The sequence below is a fragment of the Scyliorhinus torazame genome, chromosome 15 (assembly GCF_047496885.1).
Source record: "Scyliorhinus torazame isolate Kashiwa2021f chromosome 15, sScyTor2.1, whole genome shotgun sequence".
Lineage (NCBI taxonomy): Eukaryota > Metazoa > Chordata > Chondrichthyes > Carcharhiniformes > Scyliorhinidae > Scyliorhinus > Scyliorhinus torazame.
In genome coordinates, this window is record NC_092721.1 from 21,204,815 (window position 1) to 21,230,497 (window position 25,683).

The window sequence follows — 25,683 nt, forward strand, 5'->3', positions numbered from 1 at the left end:
ACCGGCTAACAACGTCAGCTGACAAAGGCTGACTATTTCAAAGCTGGCTACTTGAAAACCCACCAGGTGGCTAGTCTGCCTCCGTCCTTAGCTGTGTTGTGTCAGCTCACTATAAAGGGTGCTTTTGCCATAGTAGTAATGGTCGGAAAGCTACCTTGTTATTGGAGGTAGGCGCAAGGCAATGAGGATGAATGGTCAATACTTTGAGGAGGTTGATTTATAAAGTTGGAGGAAAGCCAGGCAGACCTGATTGTGAACTTTCTCACAAACACCTCGGCCTCACTTCCTGTTGCTTTGCAGTTTGGAAGATCACCTGTTGCTTTTGGCTGAACACCAGGCTGGGGCTTAACAGTCATTGTGGAGTCAGTTAAACATTCGAAGGGTCTGTTCTTGCAAGCACCAAAAACGATGGCAGATTAATGCCAGCTCAATGAACGCGATAATTCTGTCACGAGCGATGAGGTCCTTTTTCCAATCCACTTGCCCGTCAACCGCAAAATCGCTCTGTTAAAAGCAAAACTGAATAAAGGTTCATACAAATACTATTAGCATCGCTGAACTGCGTTCCTTTAACTATAACGGGAATGCCCGAAAACAGTACTGATGTGTGAAATGTTACTTTTCCTTTTTAAAGGAAATGTTTTGGATCTTTTCGACTATCAATAGACATCTGGGGTGAGATTCTCCCACCTCCCGCCGAGTCAGAGAATCGCCGGGGGCTGGCGTGAATCCCGCCCCCACCGGTTGCCGAATTCTACAGCACCGGATATTCGGCGGGAATCGCGCCGCGCCGGTTGGCGGGCTCCCCCCCGCGATTCTCCGGCCCGGATGGGCCGAAGTCCCGCAGCTAAAATGCTTGTCCCGCCGGCGTGGATTAAACCACCTACCTTACCGGCGGGACAAGGCGGCGCGGGCGGGCTCCGGGCTCCTGGGGGGGCGCGGGGCGATCTGGCCCCGGTGGGTGCCCCCACGGTGGCCTGGCCCATGATCGGGGCCCATCGATCCGCGGGCGGGCCTGTGCTGTGGGGGCACTCTTTTCCTTCCGCCTTCGCCACGGTCTCCACCATGGCGGAGGCGGAAGAGACTCCCTCCACTGCGCATGCGCAGGAATGCCGTCAGCGGCCGCTAACGCTCCCGCGCATGCGCCGCCCGGAGATGTCATTTCCGCTCCAGCTGGCGGGGCACCAAAGGCCTTTTCCGCCAGCTGGCGGGGCGGAAATTAGTCCGGCGCGGGCCTAGCCCCTTGAGGTTGGGGCTCGGCCCCCCAAGATGCGGAGCATTCCGCACCTTTGGGGCGGCGCGATGCCCGACTGATTTGCGCCGTTTTGGGCGCCAGTCCCGCCGATACTGGAGAATTTCGCCCCTGATCTAATCTTGGGCACATGCTCTGTGATTTGATTGGGTTCACTTTCAACATTCATTGCCGCCACTACACTATCTCTGTAGTCTTGCTCAGCTCACAGTCGCAGTTATCAAACATTTAAAGAAAAATGTGTCAAATAAAACGTGACGCGGATGTTTTAGAATCATGTTTTAGCACTTAGAATTGCAATAGTTACTCTAATACAGTTTTATTTTGGTCCTCTGAATTTGTACTGTCACAGATATATGCATGTACCGCTGAGCTTCCAACACTTAATCTCTCTGCAATAAAGGCCTATGTAAACACTCAGTGAGATGTTATAGAAACATACATGGAAAATAGAAGCAGGAGGAGGCCATTCGGCCCTTCGAGCCTGCTCTGCCATACATTATGATCATGGCTGATCATCAAGTTCAATACCCTGTTCCCGCCTTCCCCCTATATCTCTTGATCCCTTTAGTCCCAAGAGCTATATCGAATTCCTTCTTGAAATCACACAGCGTTTTGACATCAATTACGTTCTGTGGTTGTTGATTCCACAGATTCAGCACTCTCTGGGTGAAGAAATCTCTCCTCACATCAGTCCTAAAAGGTTTATCCCTTATCCTCAAACTTTCACCCCTAGTTCTGGACTCTCTCACCATAGAGAACATTCTTTCTGAATCTACCCTGTCTAATCATGTTAGAATTCAATACGTTTTGATGAGATCCCCACTCACCCTTCTGAACTCCATGATCTATGATGCATGATTGAGGGAAGTGAAATATGATGACAATCATACATTTACTTTTAGAGCAACTTGTGCTTGTTATTGAAAAAAAAATCTGATCCAGATTCAAGATTTCTGTCTTTGTACTGTCTTTGTAGGTGGATTGGCCATGCTAAATTGCCCTCAGGTTAGATGGGGTTGCAGAGTTACGGGGATAGGGTAGGCTTAAGTAGGGTGCTCTTTCCAAGAGCCAGTGCCGACTCGATGGGCCGAATGGCCTCCTTCTGCACTGTAAATTCTATGGGCGCAATTCTGCCATCTGGAGACTAAGTGTCGACGCCGGAGTGAAAACTGCCGTGTTTTACTCCGGCGTCGGAGGCCGCTCCCAGACCCCGATTCTCCCGCTCCCAGGGGGCTAGGAGCGACGCCGCGTCATTTACGCACGCCAGTCCTTGGCGCCACGTAAAAGCGGCGCCGCGTAAATGACAGGGCGGGCGCCACGTAAATGACGTAATCCGCGCATGCGCGGGTTGACAGGCGCCAACACCGCATGCGTGGTTGCCATCCTCCCCACGGCCGCCCTGCAAGAAGATGGCAGATCGATCTTGTGGGGCAGCGGAGGAAAGGTGGTCCTCCTTCAGAGAGGCCGGCCCGCCGATCGGTGGGCACCGATCGCGGGCCAGACCCCTTTTGAGTCCTACCCCGGTGAAAGAACCCCCCTCGCCCTCCCACAGACCGCCCCCCCCCCAGCGTTCCCGCGCTGTTCCCGCCAGCAGCGACCAGGTGTGGATGGCGCCGGCGGGAAGCCGTCGTTTTGGGCAGGCCGCTCAGCCCATCCGGGCCGGAGAATAGCCGGTGAAGAGGAGAATCGCCATTTTGGGTGTCCCGGGCGATTCTCCGGCCTGCGCCGCGCAGAACTCGACAGGGCCGGTCTCGCCGCTTGGCTGAATCGCGGGAGGGCGTCGGACCGGCGTCGCGGGGAAAATTGGCGCGCCAGGCGATTCTCCCAACCGGCGCGGGAGCGGAGAATCACGCCCGTCGTCTATGAAGTGATCAGAAATGTTCATGTTTTTGGCTTTGAAAAGAAAGCGACCTGCATTTATATAGCACCTTGCACAACCGCAGGACATCTCGCAGCACTACATAGCCACTGAAGTGCTTTCTCCAAAGTGGATTTGCTTCTGCTGTAATGTAGGAAATTTGGTAGCCAATGTGCGCACAGCAAGGCCCCACAAGCATCAGGTGATAACGAACTGGCACGCCAGCCAAGGTACTGTTAGTAACAACTCACATGTCGAAGTCAGAAGATTATGGGTTTAAGTCCCACTCTAGAGATTTGAGCACCAAGATTAAGGCACTCTAGTTCACCACTGAGAGCAATGCTGAGGATGGGGGGAATGTGAGGGAGGGGGCTAGAGAGTCTAGGTTTTCCCAAACTAACTGGGCCGAAGTCTCAGAGATCCGAGGCAGGCCTTTTAACCAGTTGGCACTGGGCAGCTTCTATGGTCACCTCCAATCTGCGTTTGGTGGCGGTGAGCAGGATTCTATCCCGCATCTGCACGACCACCCCTCACTCCCACCCCGGAATGAAAATCACATTATTCAGGGATCTTTTACCCGAGGTGGGTCCACAAGTCTGGAAACTTCCCAACTTGACCTCCACCAAAATTACGATTGGCCCGATGTATTCCCCATCCCCAGTAGCACACTGGTGAAAGATTTTGGAACTGTCGCAGTTGTTCTTTGTTCTTTAGGGTTTTCGCCAAGGGTGATATCATGACCGGTACAAGCTTGGAGGGCCGAAGGGCCTCTTCCTGTGCTGTGTTTTGCTCTTTGACCACCATCAGGCAACAAGAAGTTAAGTTTTTTTTGACAAGCCACAATCGACCGCTTTGCAAAATGCCCCCGTTCAGTTTGCAAGCACGACCCTAAGCTTCCAGTGACCTGTGGTTTCAATTTCTCACTTGCTTGTCACACGAACATCTCTGTCCTTGGCCTAGTGAACCATTCCAGGGGCGCTCAGCACAGGCTTGAGGAAAGGCACCTCATTTTTAGACCAGGCACTTTGCAGCCTTAATATCGAGTTTTACATTGTCAAACTCTAATCACTGCCCCTACCTTGTTTCCTTCTCTTTGCGTGTTTTGGTTGACTTCCCCCACTTCATTTTCCTTTCAGTCAGCAGCACACCTGCTCTGGGAACATCTTTTGTTTGTTGCCCCATCACCATTCCCCAAGGCCCTGTGACTTTCACCCTATCACGGATCTTGTCCCATTCACTTCCCGCTCAAAGTCTATTTATTACACTCTAACTATTTCTCGGTTCTGATGAAATGTCTACAGGCCTGCAACGCCAACTCTGTTTCCCTCTCCATAGATGCTGCCTGACCTGCTGAGATTTTCCTGCATTTTACATTCATACAATTGACAGCTAAGTCAGTTGGAGTGATATGACCAGAATGCCTGCCGGGAATACTTGGGGAGGGATAGAGGCGAATGCACCAAGTAATATGTCTTATCACATTGCTTTAATAATACGTTCCTGACAGGGAGAAGAATTGGGCAATTGTACTCATACTCCCTTAAGAACATAAGAACATAAGAACTAGGAGCAGGAGTAAGCCATCTGGCCCCTCGAGCCTGCTCCGCCATTCAATGAGATCATGGCTGATCTTTTGTGGACTCAGCTCCACTTTCCGACCCGAACACCATAATCCTTAATCCCTTTATTCTTAAAAAAAACTATCTATCTTTATCTTAAAAATATTTAATGAAGGAGTCTCTACTGCTTCACTGGGCAAGGAATTCCACAGATTCACAACCCTTTGGGTGAAAAAGTTCCTCCTAAACTCAGTCCTAAATCTACTTCCCCTTATTTTGAGGCTATGCCCCCTAGTTCTGCTTTCACCCGCCAGTGGAAACAACCTGCCCGTATCTATCCTATCTATTCCCTTAAGCGACAATTGTTGATGGCCTCTTCCACTCTGAGAATAGTGGGCCGAACATTTCTTAAAATATACTTTTAGAAACACGTGCTTAAATTCCGACAGCTAGAAATAATTATATACAGAAAGTATGTTATGTACGCCTCATACACTACAACAATTAGATATACCACAGGCATGTACTTCATCTGTATTTAGAAGATTCACATTTTATAGAAGCTCCACCACAATGTTACAATCACAGATAATTGGGGAGTGAAACTTTTTAGAACAACAACTACTTACATTTATCTCGTATCCATACAATAACAATGTGTCCCATATTGTTAATGCTTTAGAAGCGTTATTAATCAAAATTTGACACTGAGTCAAGAGCAAGGAGTTTAAGCTGAACTTATGCAACATGCTAGTTAGAACTCAGTTGGAATACTGTGTGCAGTTCTGCTCGTCACACTATAGGAAGAATGTGAACGCATTGGAGAGAGTACAGAGGAGGTTTACAAGAATAGTGCCAGGGATGCAAAACTTCAGTTATGCAGATAGATTGGAGAGGATGGGGCTGCTGTCCTTGGAGAGGACAAGGCCGAGCTGAGGTTGGATAGAGGTGTTCAAAATCATGAGGGGGCTGGACAGAGTAGATGGGGAGAAACTGTTCCCGCTCGTAAAAGGATCAGAGGGGGAGAGGGCACAGATTGAAAGTGACTTGCAAAAGAAGCAAGTGTGACGTGAGAAAAAACGTTTTCACACAGCGAGTGGTTCGGGGTCTGGAATGCACGGCCTGGGATTGGGGTGCAGGCAGGTTCAATCGAGGCATTAAGGAGGGCGTTAGATGATTAATTGGAAAGAACAATATGCAGGGCTTTGGGGAAAAGTCAGCGGAATGGCACTAAGTCATGATTTGGACAGCCGATGCAGACACGATGGGCCGAATGGCCTCTTTTTGCACCCTGACAATTCTGTGCTCCTGAGTAACGTGAGGAGATATGAGGCCAGGTGACTAACAGTTTGGTCGAAGAGATAGGTTTTAAGGAGCATCGTTCAGAGGGGCAGGGGAAATTTAGTGAGAAAGCGCCAGAGCTCAGGGCGGCTGATGGCGCAGCCTTTAATGGCAGCGGTAGAGAAATCCAAATTGGGTTGCTCAGAGGTCAGAATTGGTGGCGAGTATATACCTCAGGGGCTTCAACATTGGAGGAGACCATGGAGATGAGGTGGGGTTGAGGTGACGGACAGATTTGAAAGCAAGGATGAGAATTTTAAAGCCAACCTGTTGTTTAACTGTGAGCCAATGCGGGTCAGCAGAGGCTTGGATGACCTCAAGGTTGCTGAACACGTGTAAAGTGCAAAGGGAGAGTTGTACTTACTCTTGTACAGCTCGCGCAATAGAGAGCGCTGTGGATCCAGTTTCGTTAACACTGTCCAAAGTCACATTTGGGAGGTCGTCATCTTCGCTATCGCTTTTGATACGTCCAGGTGACAAACTCCTCAGTTGTGCTGTAGTAAATAGATATATATTATTGCCCAATGATGGCTAGCACACTTCCAACAAATCACCCCATATTCTTTTGTTTTATTATCAAACGTAGGCATTCATCCGATTATTGAACTGGGGAAGGTTAAATCACATCAAAAGCTCAATGTCACAGCTCATTCAGAAATAAATATTTATTAATTACATAGGGCGGGATTTTCCGGTCCTTCCAGCGCGTGGGATTTTCCGGTCCTGCCGAAAGTGACCACCCATGGTAAGTTATGGAAATCCTGGAGATCCACAGCACAGAAAAGACCCTTCGGCCCATGGCGTCTGCGCCTGTCAAAAACAACTAGCTATCCATTCTAATCCCATTTTCCAGCACTTGGCTCGTAGCCTCGTGTGCCTTGGCATGGCAAGTGCACATCTAAATACTTCTTCAATGTTATGAGGGTCTCTGCCTCCATCACCCTTTCATGCAGTGAGTTCCAGTCTCACACCACCCTCTGGGTGAAAAGGTTTTTCCTCACCTCCCCTCAAAATCTCCAGTCCCTAATCTTAAATGTATACCCCCTGGTCATTGATCCCTCCACCAAGGGGAAAGGTTTCTTTCTGTCTACTCTATTTATGTGCCTCAGAATTTTACACATCTCAATCATGTCCCCCCTCTCTGATCCAAGGAAAACAATCCCAGTCGTTCCAATTTCTCTTCGTAGCGAAAACTCTCCAGCCCAGGCAATATCCTGGTAAATCTTCTCTGAACCCTTTTCAGTGCTATCACATCCCTCCTATAATGTGGATTCCAGATCTGCACACAGTATTCTAACTGTGGCCTAACCAACTTTCTCCATGGTGGGACAGGCGAGCCACACGAAACGGCGTAAACATCGGCGGGACCGTAAGATCCCACTGTTGACCAATGGCAAATTCCTTTCTGCCACTGGAAAACATGTCGCAGGTGGGGGGGGTTTGGTAAATCCTGCCAATAGTTTTTTTACTGAACACCAGGGGTGGAATTTAGTGGCTCTTCACACCGGAGGGATATTCCGGTCCCACCGATGGCGCACCCGTGTCTAGAATTTCCCGGTGACGGGAGGCGCATTCAACGAGAGATCCCGCTGCCGTCGAAAAACATGCGGTGGCTGCTCGGGAAATCCCGTCCCAGCTCTTCTTCCAAATATTACAGTGGCTCGCTGGTCATTTAATGAGGTGTCAGCATTGTTTGCATGTTACTGTGCCGGACCGAGATATACCGCGATGTGATTGATGTCACAAAGATGTCATCACGGAATGATTACGAATTTGTAAAATCTAAAAAGACATTAAACCAGCCGCGTGAAATCTACATCAGCTGCAAGATAATCCCTGTGCCAATGGAAATTCAGGAACAGGAAGCGTTCCCCTCGAACATGTCTAGTCATTCAGTCAGACCATAGCTAATCTGAGGCCAAACTCTATACGCCCGCCTTTGCAGCATATCGCTCAATACGTTTGGTTAACAAAAATTGTATCAATCTCGGATTTAAAATTCATAATCAATTTACAATTTTCATTTGTGGAAGAGAGAATTCCAAACTTCTACTACCCTCTGTGGATTAAAGGTGTTTTCTAACTTCATTTCTGATCGGTCTGTCTCTAATTTGCAGCCCCATCAGCCTGGACTCCTCTATAAGTGATCATGGTTTCTCTGTCTCTATCTACTGGGTACATTCCCTTTATTTTCTTGAAAACTTCAAACAAATCATCCCTTAACCTTCAAAATTCCAGGGAATTCACCCTTAGTTTCTGTAATCATTCCTCTAAACCCAGACTGCACTTCTTCCAAGGCCAATAAATCCTTCCTAAGGTGTGTTGCCCAGAACTGCTCACAGTATGCCAGGTTGGTCCAACCACTACTTTGAATCCCCTATGTATTCTCGTTCTCCAGATTTAAAGACCAGCAACCTGTTCGCCTTTTTGATTCTTTTCTTTTAAAAAAAATTTACAGTACCCAATTATTATTTTTGGCTATTAAGGGGCTATTTAGTGGGACCAATCCACCTACACTGCACACTTTTGGGTTGTGGGGGTGAAGCCCACGCAGACACGGGGAGAATGTGCAAACTCCACACAGACAGTGACCCGGGACCGTGATCAAACCCGGGTCCTCAGCGCCGTGAGGCAGCAGTGCTAACCACTGCTCCACCGTGCTGCTCAATTTGATGGTTTTCTCATTGGTTGATGAAATGTTAATCTCTGTTCTGTCACCTTTTGAAGTGAACTGATGCAAAACTTAAGTAGAAACCCTAAAATGCCCGAGGAGTAATGAGCTTCTTATCTCGAAGTTCAGAACCCTCGCACCTGTACAAACAGGGTCAGATGTTTTCCTCACAAGGAGCTGTTCAACTTTACACTCCCATGTATTCATTTGAGTGATCTTATTGGTAAACTTTGATGGTGCTTTTGGTAAGGAACTAAGGTACCATCTGCCTTTTCAATTGAAGTGATACCCACCCAGTTCCTGACAGACTTCATAGCGCACTGCTTTTAGAAGGCATTCAGAATGAAAACAATAACACTACCTTTGCCTTAAAGTGAGGAGATGGGACAGCAGAAGCAGCTCAGAGGTCAGTTACCGGCGATATTTTATCACACCTGCAACTATGTTGATTTTGTCTCTTATCCTTTATGCATCTTTGACTTTTAATTGTGTCTTGTGTCAATCATGGCTTTTCTTCCTTTGGACACTCCACCTCTGTGCTACTGTTGTTTTAGATTCATGGAACTCAATGTTAACCCTCCAATGACGGGCAGGGGATTTGGCAAGTGTGTTGGATCCTGTTGCTGTTGTTCCCGCCTTCCCATTGGCCAGTCAGTCCGGTTGGTCGTTCATGGGGCAGGAAGTGGAATGAGGGAAATGTTAATGAGAGCCTGCTATTGAGACAGGCCAGACCTGTTGGTCCCTGGAATTGGCGGTTTAATTGGCTTTTTCCAGTGTTCCCGGCTCCCTTGCCATCTCCCTGCAAATGTATTGGAGCTTACTAGTTCAAAGGGTGGAGTGAGAGCTACAAATCGGTTAGAAATTGGGTGTGGGCGACGTTTGTCAGTAATTAATTTCTCTGCGATTGCCATTTACTTACCTATCTCCCCTTCAATTATAGTATGATGCCAGGAGTGGTTGTGTGGAACAATACTGTGAGGCTGCAGGCTGAATGATTTTTTCACAATGCATTGTTGAGCGTCCACTACAATTGAAGGGAAGAAACAACGTTATATACGTATTGTAAAACACCCAGTGTTTTTGCCCCAGCTCACGACAGAACATCTGGGGAAGGAGTGTGAACACATCTGGGGCGGGATTCTCCGGTTCCTCGACCGCGTGTTTCTCGGTGGCGCGCCATTCGCTGGCGGCGGGATTCTGTCTTCCCGCAGCTTGTCAATGGGATTTCCCATTGGAGCAACCCCCACGCCGTCGGCGAGGGTATGCTGCCTGCGGGAAATGTGAATCCCAATTACTGGAAAATTCTGGCGCTGAACTCGTTAAATTGATACCATTCGATGCGAGTGGATTAATTGAGGTCTACCCTGTTAAGGCAGGTGGAATTTACCACGGAACCTTGATTCGTAAAAGATCAATTACTCTGCGCGGTATTAAAATGCAAACAGTAAGTGCTGGAAAAGCTCAGCAGGTCTGGCAGTCTGTGGAGAAAGAAAGAGTGTTCTAACATTTCAATCCAATATGACTGTTCTTCTGCTTAGGAGGAGTGTTGGACTTGTGGCACAGACCTTGGGTCTGCCTGCTCAAATTGGGAAAACAAAGGAACTAACATTGCAATGGAGAACAGGAGGTAGGGCAGTAAGGATCGCACAGGGCTAAGGATGGGAAGAGTAGAGACCAGAGGAAATGCTGACGCCCCACGCGACAGCAGACCGATGATAAAAGTTGTGAATAATTAACCATCCACTCTGAGGGGAATGAATATCAGAGGATTGCTTACATTATTGCCTCACACATTTGTAAGCCACTGAAGCGTTATTGTCTGTGCTAAATACCATATGTGTTAGATGATTTATCTTATTAATGTAACAACACGTCTTAAATCCCATTTTGGCTGAACATTTTAACACATGTAAATACATGCAAGAAAGCTGTTTTAGTTAAGTCCGATTTCTAAAATGTTTCATTTGCTTCAAATCATAGCAATTCACACTCTGTGGTGACCAGGAAAATCCCACCAGAAACCCCGGAGCTAAATGGATAGATTGAGGAAACGTCGAAAACTAGCTCCCATTTTCTGACCAGAGGGTATTTGGGTCACAGGCAGCATAAATGTGCATGTTGCAATCAAATCGATCCAAATGTAAAATTATATGTGCTGCTGTAATTAGCTTAAGAGCTAAATGATAAAGAAGGAGGAAAACACATTAATAATAATCTTTAGTGTCACAAGTAGGCTTCCATTAACACTGCAATGAAGTCACTGTGAAAATCCCCAAGTTGCCACATTCCGATGCCTGTTCGGGTACACTGAGGGAGAATTCAGAATGTCCAAATTACCTTTCGAGACTTGTGGGAGGAAACCGGAGCACCCGGAGGAAACCCACGCAGACACGGGGAGACTCCGCACCGACAGTGACCCAGCCGGGAATCGAACCTGGGACCCTGGAGCTGTGAAGCAACAGTGCTACCGTGCCGCCCAAGTATGATTGTGGTGGGGTCATAAACGTGAGGGACACAAATTACTCCAGCGTGTGGGAAATATTTTGGAGCGCAACCATAAAGAATTTTCCGACGTTCTTTTGTCGTTGTTTCATCGAGCGAATGATCTCCGGTTCTTGTTTCTTACTCATCATGGTTCAGGAACTGAACGGAGAAGGCTTCAGCGCACCACCATACTTGGCCTGATTTTAACTGCCCAAATGAATGGGTTTTGAGTGAGTTAAAATTGGGCCCACAGTGTCAGCAGACTAAGACTCAATGCTGCAATGCTAGCTCGTATCCTTCAGGCTTATTGAACTCAAGTACGGCAGCTCAAAGAACTGAAGGGAGGAGGCTTAGGAGTCTCAATCAACAGGTCTGACTCCGGAATGAGAAATTTGAAAAGCAGATCCTGAGAACCTTGATCCGATCCTGGCAACAGAGATACAGGGCGTCATTCTCCGCCGGCGGGAGTCTCCGTTTTGCCGGCGCCCGGGGGTTTCCCGACGGCGTGGGGCTGCCCCACAATGGGAAACCCCATTGACCGGCCGGTGTTACGGAGACTCCCGCCAGCCGGTCGGGGCAGAAATGTGGCGGGGCGGGTAGGAGAATTTCGCCCACAGAACCTGAAGTGAAGACAACACTGGAGCCTGAGACTGCAATCCTCAGACACACCTTCTATCAAGGGCAGCACGGTAGCCTTGTGGATAGCACAATTGCTTCACAGCTCCAGGGTCCCAGGTTTGATTCCGGCTTGGGTCACTGTCTGTGCGGAGTCTGCACATCCTCCACGTGTGTGCGTGGGTTTCCTCCGGGTGCTCCGGTTTTCTCCCACAGTCCAAAGATGTGCAGGTTAGGTGGATTGGCCATGATAAATTGCCCTTAGTGTCTAAAATTGCCCTTAGTGTTGGGTGGGGTTACTGGGTTATGGGGATAGGGTGGAGGTGTTGACCTTGGGTAGGGTGCTCTTCTCAAGAGCCGGTGCAGACACGATGGGCCGAATAGCCTCCTTCTGCACTGTAAATTCTATGATCAAGGACAATAAATCAAATATTGACCACCATGAGATTGCTCCATTCCCCATACACTATTGTTTTAACATTGAGAGGGAACTAATGACCATGCAGTCAGTTTATAAAGTAGTCTAGAGGTCTACCTGAGCAGTTTCTGAGCACAACTTTGCTTGATTCCGGTTATTCGCCACAATGTGTTATCATAGAATCCCTACGGTGCAGAAGGAGGTCATTCTGCCCATCGAGTCTGCACCGACCCTTTAATAAAGCACTCTACCTCAGCCCCCTCCCCCACAACCCCGTAACCCCACCTAACCGTTCAACACTAAGGGGCAATTTAGCATGGCCAATCCACCTCAGCTGCACAACTTTGGACTGTGGGAGGAAACCAAAGCACCCGGAGGAAACCCACGCAGTCACCCAAGGTCGGAATCGAACCCAGGTCCCTGGTGCTGCGAGGCAGCAGTGCGAAGCACTGTGCCACCGTGTCGCCCACGTGTTGGGTGTAAGTGGCGCGAGATGTTCCACTTATCTTTGTTGTACTTGGAAACTAGGTTGGAGCTTGGCCACTTTTTTAAGGGCCCGGCTGATGGTAAACGCTGAGATATTCTCAGTTACAGAAGGAAAACCTGAATAAACTGCCCTCAACTGTATTTGTGCAATGGAGTATAATCTGAAGAAAGGTTTGAAATCCACTGAATGAGGTCCCAGATGTTTTGTGATGATCTTAAATAAAATAAATATCTGTTAAGCAATAAAATGAACAACAATAAAGCACACTTAACTAGGACAATGGCTGCACAAAGTATGACTGATTATGCACAGTTGTAAACAATTGATATTTCACTACCGTCAGGGCTAATTCTCCCTATGTTCCACAACACCTTACAGAATTTTAAACTATAAAATATCCAGTAACAGTTACCATACCAGGCAGTTAAACCTCTTTGGGGTTGCTTCTGAGGTCAAAAAACCAGTTTACTTTTCAAGACAGGCTTTGTTTACAGATACTGCCTGCCGGGAGTTAAACAGCTATTCCTGCTATGGGCTGAGGACTAATAAACAGCTTTCTTTCATAGGTTTAATCATCTCCTCGCATACAATTTTCCCTTTTAATCTTCCCTTGTCTGAGATAACTTCTTCGGAAGTCCAACTGAATTACTTTCATTTCCTGAGTCTAGTTTTGAGAGTGCAAATGATGAAGACTACTCACTTTATGACCCTTTCCTCACATCTCATCATTTCCTTTGAACAATTAACACCTTATTCAAATCCATTCATGTTATGTTCCCCATTGTTACCAACTTGCCTTCGGTAAACATGTGTTCTACAGTGTTGCTAAGCTCACCGGTTGAAAGGACAGTCACCAACTTTAAATCTGGCTGCCCTGCAGCAATATTATTCTGGGGTGGCATTACTGAGATAAGAGTGGGACTTTAGTCCCTCAGGGATAGGAAGAATAAACATTGTTTTGTTTTAAAAATACTTTAGATCTCTGTTGCGTCACACCTGTAAAGCGGGCCCTTGTGCTCCCCATAACCAAAATCTATTAAAGGTCGTGGGTCAGGTGAACTTCATGATATACTTTTGTGTTCTCTAAACCCTGGATAGGAAGTGCTGCCTTCGAGATTGGCTGGCGGCTCTGTAGTACCAGCAGCATTGGAACACAGTAGTGGCCGCTGCTGGGGCTACAAGGAGTCCTGGCAAGAGCTGAAGATATCAGCTGAACATAAGTTAAGTGTGGGCATTTTTGGCTGGGCAAGTTTTCATGACACCAATGAGGAGGTGTAGCCACGTAAAATGGCTGCGTTCCGATTAATCTGGCCAAAACCCAGTTTAAAACGGCTAACCCGAAAGACTGCTGGGAAAAGCAGCTAAGAAGACACAAGCAGGCAGCTGCAGACAGTATTGCATATTCGGCTCTGGGAAGTTAGCCCAGATCGATACTCAGGGCTATCAACAGCCCATCAACCCAGGTATTCGCAGTTGCATTCAGGACTGTTTGCAGCCCATCTATTCAGACATCCACAGTTAAATCGGCTATCCCCGGGAACAATTGCAACATATTAGCAATTGAATACCGGGCCAGACCTGTCGGCGCCTGCAGTGGCCGAAACAAAGACAGGTGAACGACCACCCCCCCGATCGAGGAATCGCCTCACCATTGGACACATCGACCCCAGAGACTGGGGACAGAATCCAATCACTTGGGACTCAGGGTCAAGGGCCGCCCCGGGAGGCGGGAAGCCCATGGGCCCTATAAAAGTGAGGGTCGAAGTTCAGATCTCTCTCTCCCTCACTTTCGCCTGCTCGAGACCTTCGCAAGACCAGCCACCGGCAATAGTAAGTTTGAATCCAGCGATCGCTATCCGGTAGAGACACCTAGCCACCGACCCGTAGCAGCCTTTCGAATCCTGCGGGCCAGATTTGATTGGACAAGCCATTCGTTTCCCTGACCTGGTGGGCTCTTCCTAAGTTAAGTATTGGCCAGTAGTGATAGGTTTATTATATAAATAGTAGTATTAGGGTATTAATATTGCTTGTTGTATATAATAAATGACCGTTGTTTTAATCCTTACTAAGCGGTGTGCTGTATTATTAATCATAACCTGAACTTGAACCACGTGGCGGTATCATAAAGATACCTGGCGACTCATGAGCAAAGGTGACGTAAACAGAGCAAATAGACTAAGGTTAAAAAGAGCAACAGAGGCCGAGGGAGATCAGGGTGGGGTTGGAGTCTGGTTTTAGAGGCTGGAGAGAGGCAATAAGGGGATGTACCATTGTGCAGGGGTGCAGTGCCCCCAATGGGCACAGTGGATGTCCCCAAATGAGGTAACTCCCCTTTCCTGCTTGCCATTTGCCCATGCATTGAAACCTGCTAGAGTGGACACCTTCCTTCGACCTTCCTCAGCTACACATATAGCGGCCATTAAATAGCCACTCGAGGGTTTCAAGGGTGGGAAGGCTGGTTGTTACCTTACCCATTCTCTATAATATGGGGGAAAGATGGGGAGGTGGGCAGGATGATGGTGGAGGGGAGGTTGCGGGGCTTGTTTGGGGCGGGGGTGTAAAATTCACCCCAGTGTTACCTTTTAACTGATGCACACCCCAAATGCATACATCAACCCAATGACACCCCAAAATACAGAAGTGAATTCAACCATGAAAACCATACACAACTGCCTATGCAGTGGTCAAACAACAGTTAGCCAAACACAAAAATAATAACACAGAGTCCAAAAATGTTGCTTTGATTCTAGTCTGACGGAACTTCCTTTTCTATTCCATTAGCAACGAAACTTGATGCATAATTCAAGGCAGCGATCGAATGGGGTGGGCTGTAGAGGTCCTTGTACCAGTTATGTTGCTGCTTAATAGGTATTCAGTCTAGGTATAAAGTACTTGTTGCTCTTCGAAATAATATTTTTTTGGTAATGAATTTTACAATGGGATGAAGTGACAGTGGGAGGCGGACAGTTAATGTAGGAGGAAGAGCCAGTCGGAAGCAAATTGAGAATTTATACTGACGCCTGCACAAAAACAGTTCTTAGGTCTAATGTGCACCGTGTCAGTCCAGATTTTGTAGTTCTGACATTTTGTGGTAGCTGATGGAGGTCTGATGTTCAGTTCAATCCAACCTGGTTCTCACATTAAATGGGACATCAGGGGCTGAATTTCCACCTGGATGTGGAAGTACATTTCAGTGCGCGAATGGCTACACTTTCAATTTTTGTTTTGGAAGAAATCCAATTTTCTCTTCACTTCTCACCCTGCGTCATTTTCCACAACCCTTCATGCAGGTCGGGAGTGTTTTATGTGCCACGTGCACACCCACCCCTGCTAAACTCATATTGCCCATTGAGGTTGACAATCGGACCCCATCCCCCACCCCCACACTTGTGTTGTCCGGTGGTGCGAGGTTTTGGAAGCTCATTAAAAGCACGTCTGGCTTGAGAGTTTGTGAAGAACATGCAACACATGCTGAGGAGTTGAGAACACTATAAAAGGGGAAAATAAAAAATATATGCCACTGTTAAGTGCTGTATTGTAATGTAGATGTGTTTTTGATACAGTGATTGATTCTCGTGATCAGACCTGCAAAGGCAAGTTGAACCTTACATTGACCAACATTGTGTAATCACATGCAGTAGAGGACAATTCCAAGGGAGAAAGTACAATAATGCAGTGGAAAATGTTACAAAGTGCCTTGTCAGTTTGTGATGTCATCTTTTGTACTGTGATTTCAATGGAATGACAAGATTGATTTAAAATAAAACATGCCTTTGACACACGTGTTCCTGTCCATTGATTACAGACACTGTGCTTTGAAATTGAAATGAACACCTTCTGGTATTTTCATCTCAGAGAATATTCAATTGTTTGGACTGCTGTGACCAAATGGATGCTTGGCTGAGTTTCAACTGTAATTTCAACACAATGGATAATGAATGACAGACAATGAATGATGGCATTAAGTAGCCCTAATGACAGATTTCGCCTTTGATATGATTGACACAGGCTAATAGAATAGGATTAAAGATGTGGCAAGATTTTTTCACATGGTGGAATGCTTTTTCTCAGTATCAAGGATGGTGTGTTTGATGGAGGGTTTAGTAGATGGTATGAGGTTATTTTCTCCCAAGGAATGTAAAATATTTTCCATTGATGTGGTATAGCTCCTGAGGACTTTTCATAAGCATACTGGGTAAGTAGCTATGAAGCATACTGGAGGGGGGGGGGCATATGGGAAGGCATGAAGAGAATCTGAAGGGGCATTGGGGTGCATAGATGATCTGAGGGGACGTGGGGGGGGGTGGCATCTTGGGGAGGGAGAGGATTGAGGTTTAAGGCACCTTTAAGCAAGATTAGGAGCTGGGGTACTGTGTCGGAGAACTGAGGCAGGCATTCTAACTGGCCCACCTCTGCACCCACACTCCTCATGAGCTCCATCACGGCTCAAAAGATGCACTGCACACCTGATCCCTGAGTGAAAAGGCAAAGAATCCAGGGAAAACTCTCACATGGGTCTGGTGTGCATTTTGGGAGGCGCAAAAGTTTTCAGCTGGAGTTCCCCCAAGCCCACAGGAAGATCTGGCTCCAGACATTTACTTAAACAGGAATAAAACACACAATGGGGCCTTTCCAAAGGCTTCGCTCCTCCATGTTCTAAAAGACAACTAGCCCTGGAAATTGAACCTTTTAGAGCTTACACCATGATGGACCGTGATCTTTTTCAGCAACAGAGGATTTAACTACTGTATTTTCTTACCAGTTTACATCTAGTCAGAGTGCTCAGTATGCTGCCCATGAAGCGTTCCTGTTTATACAGCTGGATAAGATGTACAGCCATAATGTGAGCTGTACGTCTGGAATGCAATCCACAGTTGAGGCAAAATTGACAGGAGACCCCATGTGCTCTTTAAACTGACACTAGATGTACGGCATTATTTCAGTTTGCAGGGTGTTTTTCTACGATTCATGTTTCTCTAAGGGTAATAATGGATTTTAATTAATTTTGAAAGAGAATCAATTGTTCTACCTTTCGCTGATGGATTCAGGCACCACGTGACATCAACCAGTCAGCAAGCTGAATTTAATCCGTCCAACCGCTCCCATTCCAGCCACTTGCTGATCAATCCATTGCAGAGAGAGAGGTGTCGTAACTCCCTGCTGTTACCATTTCCACAGATCACTCCCTTAAAGGAGCACCACGATGATATTTCGCATTATCACAACAAAGGGTATAACACAGTGGATCTATTTACCTTCCTCTCGATTTCTTCTCTCTTCTTCCGAGGTTCTCGGTGCCTTCCAGCACTTTATCTATCATGCAGGGAAGTTTTAAATTCCTGCCTATCTAACTATGGATGTTATCACTGCCTTGCCTGATTCTGCCTTCATCTTAAATCCAAAGCTTCACGTATGCGCTGGGTTGGTTAGTAACCAGGAGCCCCAGATTATTTTACTCTTCGACACAAAAGCATTTCAGTTAACTGTCACAGTACTAACTTATCCCAGTTGACGTGTACTGGGAATTGAATCTGGGGGTTTTCCTTGTTTATCTGGCTCAAGGACAGGGAAACTTTGACCCCTACAAAGAACGAGGAGGTGAGGAGTGCAGGATGGGACTTTAGAATCCAGTTGTGATCCTAGTGTTGAGAATGAAGACACGATTATAGGGCTTGGTACATAGTTTGTAATTTACAATAATATTAATCTTTATTAGTGTCACAAAGAGGCTTACAATAATATTGGAAAGACGTCACTGCGAAAAGCCCCTAGTCGCCGCACTCCGGCGCCTGTTCGGTTACACAGAGGGAGAATTCAGAATGTCCAATTCACCGAACAAGCACGTCTTTCGGGATTTGTGGGAGGAAGCAGGAGCACCCGGAGGAAACCCACCCAGGCACGTGAAGAACGTGCAGACACCGCACGGACAGTGACCCAAGCCAGGAATCGAACCCGGCTCCTGGCGCTGTGAAGCAACAGTGCTAACCACTGTGCTACCATGCCATACTTGTAATAAACCCGTCATTGTTAGTTAGCTAACTAGTGGTCACATTGTTGTTATATTATGTTTCTACTCCTGGTAGCATGTTGTATTACTTGGTTAAACTAATATATGTCGTTACTGGTTGCTGATGATCCTGAAGAATACACGAGTCTTCGATGTAAAGTAAACAAATGTATTAAGTAACGATAAAACTAATAAATGAGTTTGACACTCTACTGAACTAACTCTAGAAATAAAGTAATAAGATATAGCTATATAAACTGTATCTGAACTGTACGTGGTGTCTAGACTGTGATCTAACTGTACTATACTACTGCTGTCTAGCAACTCCTGTGTGGAAAGAGACCAAGAGCCTTTGGGTGCTAGTATATATAGTGGATCTACTGGTGCCCTCTAGTGGTAGTGCCACAGCTAAATGTTGTGATTCACTGTTTAGTTACATGTCTGTCTACATATCATTACAATTGTATTTACTACAGTACCCATTAGTGGAAGGGGATCGAGAATGACAGGACACCGAGTTAAGGTAATCAGCAAAGGAAACAATGGCGACATAGAATGTCTGCAGTGAGAGGGGCTGTGCCTCCTTTAGAAAAGGAAAGGTTGCCTGGAGCACATGGATTGTTCACAATGCTGTTCAGCCTGTGTGATGCGCAAAGGCTGCTGGTAGCTTTATAGAGAGAGGACTGCAGTGCAGCATCCACTTGGGGAAATGCTGCCATCATGAAACTGAGGAGGGAGTACCCAAATTGTGCACTCGACCTCGGTCGGACAGAGAATCATAGAATCACTACAGTGCAGAAGGAGGCCATTCGGCCCATCGTGTCTGCACTGACCCTCTGAAAGAGCACCCAACCTAGGCCCAATTTCCCACCCTATCCCCGTAACCCCACATAGGGCCAATTTAGCGTGGCCAATCCATCTAACCGGCACACCTTTAGACTGTGGGTGGAAACCGGAGAACCCGGAGGAAACCCGAGCAGACGTGGGGAGAAAGTGCAAACTCCACACAGACATTCACCTGAGGTTGGAATCGAAGCCGAGACTCTGGCACTGTGAGGTGCGACAGTGCTAACCACTGTGCCACCCATGAGGAAAGACTTTTACCCAATTAGTGGTTCGGATCTGGAATGCACGGCAGTGGAGGTAGATTCAATCATATCTTTCAACAAAGACTCAAATCTGTAGGGCTACAGGGAAAGCGTTGGTGGGGGGGAGGAGGGGAGTGGGACTAGGTGATTTGTCTAGCAGAGAACCGGCATCAACATGACTGGCTGAATGGCCTCGTTCTGTGCCACAACCATTTGCTGATCCCAGAAGTTGTTTCTACAATAGTAGGAGTTGTGGCTTCTATTGTCAGCTGTTAGGGCAGATCTACAAGGATGGGGAGGGGGGAGAGATCAGGCACTTCCCCATATATGTCTGAAAATGTACTTCTCATTCATTATTCCGTTACCTCACATAAGCCTCTCAGTGTGTTAATGATCTCGAACGTACAATTAACAAGACCTAGATATCATACCTGCGAAACCCTCCAATAAGATTTCACGACTTGTCGAACTAGTTATTACAGTGGAACACTTTAAGATCAATGTTTTCAGACATTTTTATGATAGGTCTGAGCTTACATTAACCTTTGCTGCACAGTACAATGTACTCTCAGACAAACTCTCTTGACTGTTTCATATGTGATATGGGGCTCATTTGATCCAGAAAAGGTAGCAATTCCATCATGCGACTTGACTTAGAGTAGAGTGCTCTCCCTGCTGAGATATTTCTGCACCTGCAAGTAATTTCAAGATTCATTTGCACCTTATTTAATTAATTTGTAGAAACATTTCTGTTGGCAATTTTGGGACATATTCTCTATGCAACTGTTGTATCTCCCCTGAGGACCATGGAGAAACAATCATTGATCCCCCTGTGGGACGCATGGAATACAAGCTCCCAAGGTAGGGGCAGGAAATAAAAGCAGGCCTTACTGAGGGCCTAATCTATCCTCCCAGCTAAGTCTACACTGGGAGTGAGATGCTGTACTGAGCATGTAATTGTAAATATGTAAATAAATTCACCTTCGACCATGACAGGTTCCATATGAGTTATTATAGCAACAGGTTTATTTCCAATCTGTGGGCAAACAAGCATTATTTTCCAAATGTAGAGAAGCTTAGGTGAATAATGGCAATTGCAATTGATATACGAGATGTTTTTCTTCAATAATTAATGTATACATTTGGGAATTGGAAAAAAGAACAGGCAAGAATTAGTACTGCCAAAAAATGGTACTTAACTTTTCCAACTTGTGGTGATATCATGGTTGTGTTGTAATTCACTGACTTACCACTAGGAGACTCACTCATATATAAGTGAATGTTAGGTCCAGGTGACCCCTCAGACTGGCTGGAGGAAGCTGGAGAGAGGTTGCTTGTGCTTGACCTTGCTGTTATTCATCTGCTGTTTTGTATGTAGTTTATCCACAGTTAATGTTAAAAAATTGTTTATAGCTTTAGCGACGAGTGTTCTTGTAATATAAATCAGGCCATCCGACAAGAACATTACACAACTTGCCAAAGGAAATCGTTTTTGAGTTGGAGATGGGGGCTATTACCACGGAATAATGGGACTCTTACCCATTGCAAACATTTGAAGTGGCAGCATCAAGCACTCTTCGATCAGCTATCACATGGTTAGCTGCAGGGTAAATTAATTCTGCTGTACCCTAGTAATTTACTTTGGCCCCGGCCATGGGGAGGGTTGCACGTTACAGCACCCCATCAGGCAGGTTTTTGGTGTGGGCACACATAAACGACAAGGGCGCCCCAGTCCACCACCTTCATAACCACTCCCCCCCCCACATTGTCCCCATAATATTTTAGGTGGGTGGGTGGGCGTCAAAATTAACGCCCGTCTGCCATTTTAAAATGAAGAATTAAAGGTCAATTGAGCTTGTTGCTAAGCTGATTTGATTGGGGTGTTACGGTGCCCGCACCATGATATTGTTGGCGAGGGCAAGTGGGCAGGTGTAGCCAGGCTGTATTTTTGAGGCCAAGTTGAAAATGGATAGGAAGGAAGGGGGGGGGGGGGGGGTACATCATTTGGGGAGTGCCATTCGTGCGTCAAAGTCTCCGCCTTCAAGATGTCAGCCCCTTCTTCGTTCCTCATTGCCTGCCCTCCAAATCCTGACCCTCCTCCCCCCAACTCCATGGGCTCTCGGATCCCTCACCGCTCCGGCGAACAGTCCACCTCCCCACCCCTAAAATCCAGCCCCAAACTTTGTGCGACTTTCCAACATCAATCATTCTCGTGGCCTTCTCAGTGAGAGTTGTTAATCTGCTGCCTAGTCGGGGCTATTTGATACTATTGGCCCACATGCTATAAGAGAAGTGCTGGGGAATAGCTTCGCTATTGCCTTCTCAGATATTCAGACAATACAAATCCCAAAGGTGAAAAGCTTGTACTTCCATCATGCGTGCCTTTACTAAAAAATCTTTGCCTTCTGTGTCACCTAATCAACAATTCTTTTCTGTCTAATAAGCTGTTCTAATGACTACAGTTCAACGGTGATGCCTTTAGCCTCCAACTGTGACAAATGCTTTACTGCAACATTATTTTCTCGAGTACACAATTTTCAGCACAGGGGCAGCATAAGTTCAAAGTGTACAAGAGTTGTACAAAGTGTACAAAGTGTACAAGAGTTGTACAAAGTGTACAAGAGTTGCCTTCACAATCGCAAGAGTTGCCAGGCATGAAAATACAAAAAAAAAACAATGTTTGAACCTATGACCTTGTGCCTCACCAGAGCTAAAACAGGATACTTGTCAAGTAGAGAGAAAAAAAAAAGAATTGTAGCCAACACCCTGTCATCCACTCCCATACGTTGGGTGTGAGCCCCAACATCCGTTCAGGCACACCCATCTCCTTTCATAACTCCGATTAGCAAACCGAGCCTGGATCTTGTCCGCAACCACGTCACGTAATGCAGCTACACAACTGACAGAGGGCCGGGCATCTGGTCTGAGTCTAATCAACCTACTTCGCCAGCTTTGAGTGCTGAATTGAAACAAAAAAGGAAGCAGGAGGATGTTGGATAATGACGACGGTTATCTGCACAGTCCCTCTGTTGCTGCTACAGACAGGCATTGCTAGTGGGAGCTAAGTCCAAATGCCTGGTTGTCTGGCTCCTTCTTTGCTCATCTTAAAATCAGAAATATACCACACTCATTTAAAACAAAAATATTGCGCTTTTACAGAAAGATGTGTGGCATAACTGATTAGCCATCCTATTTATTAATCTACACACGTGAACAGCACAATGTAATTCTTTTCTGACGCTTTGAAGCTCGATCGCGGCAAAGCTTTGCCCTTTCAGCTTAAGAAAATGTATCTCCCTCTCCCATATCCAAACAAAAAGGAACTCTGAGCTAAACTGGTTCATTGGTTCGTCCGTATCAGAACACAAAGTGATGGAAGTGAATGGGTGAGGAAGAATTCAAATCATTCAAAGAAAGAGACTGCGAACAAGTTCATAAAAATCAAAAAACTTGAACAGAAACAGAATGCAAATTGTTCGGAAAAGGTCAACGGAATGCAAGCGAAAAAGGAGAAACATGAATACATTGTGCAATAAATTAAATTATTAAATATATCACCTGGAGCGATTTAACGGAAATATTTCTAAGTGTGATTTTGGTGAGTGTTTGGCAGAGTGTTTCTCGCCGACAGGGTTGCCCAAATTTAACGGCACTTAGTTCCGGAAATGAGCCGCCACAAGCTTCTCGCCATTGCTGGCTGACTCGCCTTCTGATTCGCCAGACTCGCGCCTCAGCGTCTCACTGCTAACGAGGCGGAGCTGCTTTTAAACGCTCCCTCACCACTCACTTCCAGTCAACACATAAGCACGGCAGTGCGCAGACCTACTCCTCGCTTTGGGAATGCCGACCCGGCTTCTCGACGCCGTCGACCAAGACGGGATATCCGGTTCCCCCGAGGGGGTCGGAGGGCCAGCTGCAGGGTCGCCAGTATTGCCTGGGAGGCAGTGGCTGTGGCTGTCAGTGTGGGCCGCCGTCCAATGTCGGAAGAAGACCAATGACCTCCACCGTATGGCAAGGGTAAGTTCCGACCTCACTCCTTGCATCAGTTCCACATGCCACCCCTCAAATTATAACCCAACCCCTCCACAAATCAAGGCTGACACCTTGCATGCTCGCCACATACGATCTTCAGATCCCGCTGACACCCACCAACACAGCCCCTTCATGTCCAGTTGCGGTACCCACACATGCCACCTGCTATAAACCCCCCTGACTGACGAAGTGTGCAGCTCACAATGCCCTCTCCTTGTGCCTGCCGGAGATGATAGCCCAAAATATGCAGGAAAGGGCCAAGACAGGGGTGGGGGGAGGTGGAGGGGAAGAGAGTTCTGAGGAGCCCACCATCGAGGGGTCACAGCTCTCACCCCCACCGTCCACCAGCGCAGAGACACACCTTAGTGGGCGACATTAATGAACAGGCCTCTGGGGCACAATCGGTTAAGCACCACACAGTTGCTGATGCACATCAGGTGGAGGCAGGAACACCTAATGGAGTCAGCAGTCAGAGGTCTGCTGGATCCCAGGACTCAGCTGGGTCCCAGTCAGATACCTAGCCTCTGGGCAAGGTGATCCCAGAGCTCATGCATCTGATAGGACACGGCTATAACATCCACGAGGTTATGCCAGCGGCATTCCAGCAAGCGTATAGCAAATTGGGAGACTCCAAAAGGCTATGGCACAGGGAATGTTGCCGACAATGCCTGGCACCTTGGCCAAAACTGCTGGGGTGGCGGCCGCAGTGGAAAGGCTGGAGCATTTCGTATCTTGATTGGCGGTGCCCAAAGCATGGCTCAGTCAGTGACAACCATGGCTGAGGACCTCGACATTGTGGCCCAGTCACTGAGGGACATGTCCCAGACATAGGTGGACATTGCCGAGACACTGCAGAGTGTGGCTCAGTCACTGAGGACTATCGCATGGTGCAGACAATGGGGAGCCGGAAGGATTGGCAGAGCCAGATGGCTCTGGAGTTCACTCCAGCTGCCCCTCGCATGGAGACCCCCAGAGCCCTACGGGCACCGTCAGGGAAGGGGAAGTGCTGGAGGTCAAATCGGATTTTGGGTGGGATGGAGGGGAATGGGGGGGGGGGGGGGGGGGTTGGTGAGGGAGATTGGGGTAAGGAAGGATGGGGGGAGTAGAGGAATTAGGAGAAGATAGGATGGGAGGAAGGATTGGGGGAAGGGGATTGGGTGGGAAGGAGGATGAGGAAGTACAGGGATTGGGAGGAGGAAGGATTGGGGGAAGGGGATAGGGTGGGAAGGAGGATGAGGGAGTACAGGGATTGGGAGAAGGAGGGGCTTGGGGGCGGGGGATCGGGTAGGATGGGGGAGAATCCGATGAGTAGGGGTTTCTGGGAATGGAGGGATTGGGGGAAGGAGGGATTGAGGGAGGGGAGGAGTGGGTTGGAAGGAGGTGAATGCAGGGGAGGGGGAAATTGGGGGGAAGAAGGGATTGAGGAGGCTAGGGGGTGAGCTGACGGACAAAGCCTCATCCTGTGAGAAACGGGTGAGGAGGAAGGCGTGCCTGGTCATCCAGGCATGCTGGACCCTTGCTGCAGCCTGTCCTCCATCTTCCGTCTCCTCCTGCGGGCCTTTCCCGGGCTCATAATCCATTCCCTCCTGGTGCACCCCCCGTCCTAGTCAGGCGAGGCCATATGTCCCTCTTCCTTTGGCATGTTGTCCGGCTGCTGTGCCAGTCCCAAAGCGGGAGACCTTCTGGGCACCACCCGAGCCATTCAGGCATCAGAACCACTTTTTGAGGAGCCTGATGTACTGCTCAATGACAGCACAGGTTGCAGCATGGCGCTCATAATATTGAGTCTCCGCCTTGGTCTCCAGCCTCTGCACTGGTGTCATTAGCCAGGACCTCAGCGGGTACCCCTTATCCCCAAGAATCAACTC

General features: G+C 47.5%; 1 protein-coding gene across 2 annotated transcripts in view; it reads right to left on the reverse strand.

The window, feature by feature from the left end:
* The window catches only part of LOC140391547 (Krueppel-like factor 12), a 298,301-nt gene that overhangs the window by 62,336 nt on the left and 210,282 nt on the right, over nt 1-25,683 (reverse strand). Inside the window, exons 4-5 of one of the 2 annotated variants that reach the window (XM_072476147.1) lie at nt 9,604-9,708; nt 6,378-6,507 (exon numbers count right to left, since the gene is read on the reverse strand). In XM_072476147.1, the coding sequence (XP_072332248.1) occupies nt 6,378-6,507; nt 9,604-9,708 (235 nt within the window). The remainder of the gene's footprint in view (nt 1-6,377; nt 6,508-9,603; nt 9,709-25,683) is intronic. The other variant, XM_072476148.1, reaches the window with a different exon arrangement.